This window comes from Eurypyga helias, unplaced genomic scaffold (genome assembly GCF_000690775.1).
Source record: "Eurypyga helias isolate BGI_N326 unplaced genomic scaffold, ASM69077v1 scaffold50628, whole genome shotgun sequence".
NCBI lineage: Eukaryota > Metazoa > Chordata > Aves > Eurypygiformes > Eurypygidae > Eurypyga > Eurypyga helias.
Genome location: NW_010268554.1, coordinates 1 through 4,235, shown reverse-complemented (window position 1 = coordinate 4,235; position 4,235 = coordinate 1). Strand labels below are relative to the sequence as shown.

At 46.7% G+C, this 4,235-nt stretch overlaps 1 protein-coding gene across 1 annotated transcript; it reads right to left on the bottom strand.

Moving 5' to 3' along the window:
• Nucleotides 1-848: 848 nt before the first annotated feature.
• On the bottom strand, nt 849-4,197 carry LOC104514181 (poly [ADP-ribose] polymerase 14-like; the record flags this gene model as incomplete). Its single annotated transcript, XM_010157768.1, has 2 exons — nt 849-3,097; nt 3,972-4,197. Coding segments are annotated over 2 exons (2,475 nt in total), but the record flags the coding sequence as incomplete, so codon positions are not given.
• Between the last annotated feature and the right edge of the window lie 38 nt (nt 4,198-4,235).

Genomic DNA, 4,235 nt, shown 5'->3' with positions numbered 1-4,235 from the left:
GCCACACTTCTGATGCAGCCCAGGAGAGAAACACAGAGCGCTACGAACACTGTGGGAGGCGTCCCCTCCTGAAAGGATTTGCTGGCCACTATGGAAAGGGTTCTGAAAGGAGCTGCTTCCAGTATGGGTGATCCCAGTAAAGTAGCTGTCATCAGCCAGCTAACAGCAATTCAGTACTGGAGGCAAGTGGAAATGGATTCATGAAGTTGGTTCTCCACAGGAAACGTAATAGCAAAGGCCCGTTTCGTGCCAGCGTTCACCAGTGACGTAACAGACCGCAGCTCCCCCTATCAATACCCTACAGCAGCAGGGGGAACCAGGCTGGCTGCGGACCCTGGGCTCAGACGTGCACATCTCTGCCTGCCGCAGGATCACAGCGGAACTGGAAGCAGCCCAGCAGCTCTCACACGGTGGGGTACCCGTGTTAGCCAACACGGAGAACCCTCCTTAGCCTCTGGGCTAGTACCACACCCTGGTAATCAGGTTGTCTGGGAAGGTCAGTGCTGCACGCAGGCAGTTGCTGCCCAGGAAGACAGGGTCAGGGGGGTTTGGAGCCCAGAACCATACCTGCTGACCTGCAATGCACCGTGTCCCACAGGGATCTGTGTGCCCCTCTGACGGCAGATGACAAGACACAACACTACACAGCTGTCTGTATTTATCGTGTAAGACAGTCATCAGCCAGCAGTTCTTACTACCAGCAGCGACAGCCAGCATCAGTCACATATCAAACACATTGCATTGCTAATTACAGACGATAATCTAAGGTTTGTTGGTTTTTGGTTTTGTTGTTTTAAATACAAACAAAAACCCTTGATATTTTAAAAGCAGGTAATGAAAACGCTTACTTTAACATCTTCAATGCTTCCTTTTTTCAGCATGATGTCAAGGCCTTCCTCAGTTGTCACCAAGGGGAAGTTCTTGCTATTTGGAGAAATTTTGCTTTTCCTAGGCTGATGAACTGTACTGGTCAGACGCAGTGAGCTGTAAGGTGAATAATCTGAAAACACTTCTCTCAGCGCCTTGCTGAAAGCCTGAACGTTATCCTGTACAATATCCACGAGATGAACCTCCTTCAAGCTGCTCTCCCCCATGGATTCTTCCAAGGTCTCTTTGATGGAGGATACAATGGAATATGTACACAGTTCCAGCGGGAAGCCAAAAATCCCCCCGCTTATCGCGGGCAGAGCTATGGAACGATGATTGTACGTTTCAGCTAGCTGCAGGCTTTTCTTCACCGTCTTCCTCAACAAGAGCACGCACTTCTCCGCTTCCTCCTTCCTCCACCTGGGCCCAACGGCATGGATGACATTCTTGCAGGGGAGCTTCCCGGCGCCCGTGATAACTGCGCACCCAGGCTGCAGAATCCTGCTCTTCCTCGCCTCATCGCACTCCTGCTGCAGCTCTGGACCTGCCGCTTTTAACAGCGCCTCAGCAAGGCCCCCGATGTGTTTTAAGTCTTCGTTAGATGCATTTACCACAACATCAACAGGATGAGTGCACAAGTTAGCTGTATAAACTGCTATTACAACCCCACCTACGGTCACCTGCGAGTAAGGCTTGCCTGTATCGCTATGTTCTTGCCGTTCTTCCAGCTGTTCTTCCGACAGCTCTTCCAGCCTGACTAGACACCTAAAGTCTTGATTTGCAGTGGCAGCAAAAAAGCGTTCTCGCTCTTTGAAATACAACTTGGCTCCTGGCTCTCTAATTACCAAACGCTTATAATGCAGGCCAGACAGAATTTGCTCAACTAAGGTGACTCCCTTCAGCACTTCTCTTCTCGGCCCGCTCAGGGATATAACTCTACATTTCTTCTCTGTGATGAAGTCAACTTTCACCCCTTTTTTCTCCAAGTCACCCCAAACGTTGGTCTTCTCTTTCTCAAAGAACATTATGACTGCCACAGGCTTTCCTCCAACGACCTTTCGTACTTGTGTGTTTTCATCTATGAAGTCAGAAATTTCCTCAGCGACTTTTGCTACTTCTTGAGAACAACCAGCAACAATGACCTGACCCTCTGCCTGAATGACTTTTACAGCTTCATTAGAGCAGTTTTGCTTGGCGAGAAACACCCATTCCTTCTTCTGGAGGACCGACTCATCCTCCAAAGTAATGCTTTTGTAGTCCAGCTCCTTCTTTATTTCCTCTTCTGCTTTCAGGAGATCTTCAAGAGCGCTGCCTTTCAAGATGACAGCTTCTGTGCCAAGCTCATAAAAGGCACTGATTTCTTTTGACATAAACAGGCTCTGTGACAGGGTTTCGTTATCAACACACTCTAAAAACTGGAAAATATAAGGGTGAATACTAACTGTTTTCTTTACCATATTACGTATATTGTCTAATATTTCCCCTTTTACTTTATAAACTTCCTCAGGCATTCCACATAAGTTAATTATCTTCTGCAAAGGATCATAAGTTATCTGCAGGGCTGGGAACTCCATACGAAATTTTTCTTCGAGACCAGCAATCTGTAAAAGTGCATATTCCCCTGGACTCATTACCACCATTTCTTCCATTCTCTGCTTTTCTCTTTCAATTTCTCTGGTGGCCTGTTCTATCAGAAACTTCAGTTCTTGCTCAACATTCTTCACAACTTCTTTTTCACCTACTAGAACAAGTAACTCCTTGGAAGTACATGGGATTATCAGAACTTCCTCACAGATAAAGCTGTTTCTAATGGCTTCCCACACCTCTGCGCTTACGTGACATTTGATCACTTTGTACTTCGATATGCTACATGAAAATGCTGTGGAAACATTTTCTTTCCACGTCTTGATCAATCGAGATACCAGTCTCTTCTGCACAGACAAAGTAGGTGAAGGATGCAAAGTAACTTCTGGGTCTGCACAGCCGGGTTCAGGCCACACTGGCACACAGTTACACTTTGCCATTTCACAATTTATTGCCTCAGTTAGCTTATTATTTCTCTGCAAGTAATGCCAGATATGTGGATCCAGAGGCACTGTAATTGGATCCAGCTTCTTTATTTGTGGCCCTTCTTTTCCATACAGAGCTGTTCCCAGCGAAACATAGTAAGGATAGACAGAGATGGGTGTTTTGTTGAGTAAATGCTGCTTTCCCAAGATATTGGTTACGTCTAAAATGAACAAACAGAAATGCAAACAATTAATCCTAGCACTTAAATCTTCCAGTGGATGGTTTTAAACTTTGTTTTCTAAATAATAATGTTCGTTATATCTAAGAATAGTTTTAAATTAAATTTTCCTCCTCCTTCAAAGATCGAAATAATTCCAAGCTATTGATGAGTTACTGGTTTTAAACACCAAAAGCTAAGTTAGAGACGGCGAAGAGCCAACACAGTGCCCCTCCAGGAGGTATGCACAGACCTCTCTGCCCCACTTCTGTTACGTGCTGTACTTGCAGTGTACTCAGTGGCTGTCTGGGCTGTTAGTCAGCAGCATCAGATCACAGCTCCTCCATTTCTCCCCAGAAGAGCATCCACTTTCTTCAACTTCCCTTCAGCTCTCCCCTTCGCTGCAGTGCCTTCAGCTTTCCCCATGTCCCCCACCTTCCACAGATGCTCACGTTTCTTGGACAAGCCACAGCACCCTGCTCTCCGGCCAAAAAGCTGCCCAAGAAACTGTCCTTAAACGAGCCAGAGAGCACACGCTGCCACGGAGCAGCTGGTGGCGAGAGTGGTGTGTGGGGGGAGAAGCCTCCCGCACTACACGGGGCCGTGCTTTCCCTGTTGAACTCTCACTGCAACCTGAATTCTGTAAGGACCGAGGCCTGGGTAAAATAAACGGCACATTAAAAGCACCAAGTTCTGTGCCTCGTGCTCAGCTGGCCCAAAACTTCAGCTTGCACTCCAGTGAGCAGAGTCCTGCTGGCAAAGCACCAGATCGGCTGCTTTGTGAGGGGCAAAGTAGGTGTTTCTCTAAAAACACCCACGTCTTGGTCTTCAAGTGACAGGATCTCAAAGAAATAAGGGTTTCACGTTCCTGCGTTACCTTTATGGTCGCTGAATGTAATGATGGCTGCATCTTCATCAGGCAGCTGCTGAACATCCACCACTTGTGCCCCTCCATTCTTCTTGTTTTCAAAGTAGACAGTGATATAGTCGCTGGGTGTGTTGGGTGGTATGTTTTCAGCCCTAATGCTTCTTGTTACCTCAAGGCACCGTGCAGTAATATTTTGTTGCTTTGCTCTGTGATTTTGATTAAACTTTTTGGCAAATTCCCCTGGAGCTAGAATGAGGGGAAAAAAAAAAAAAA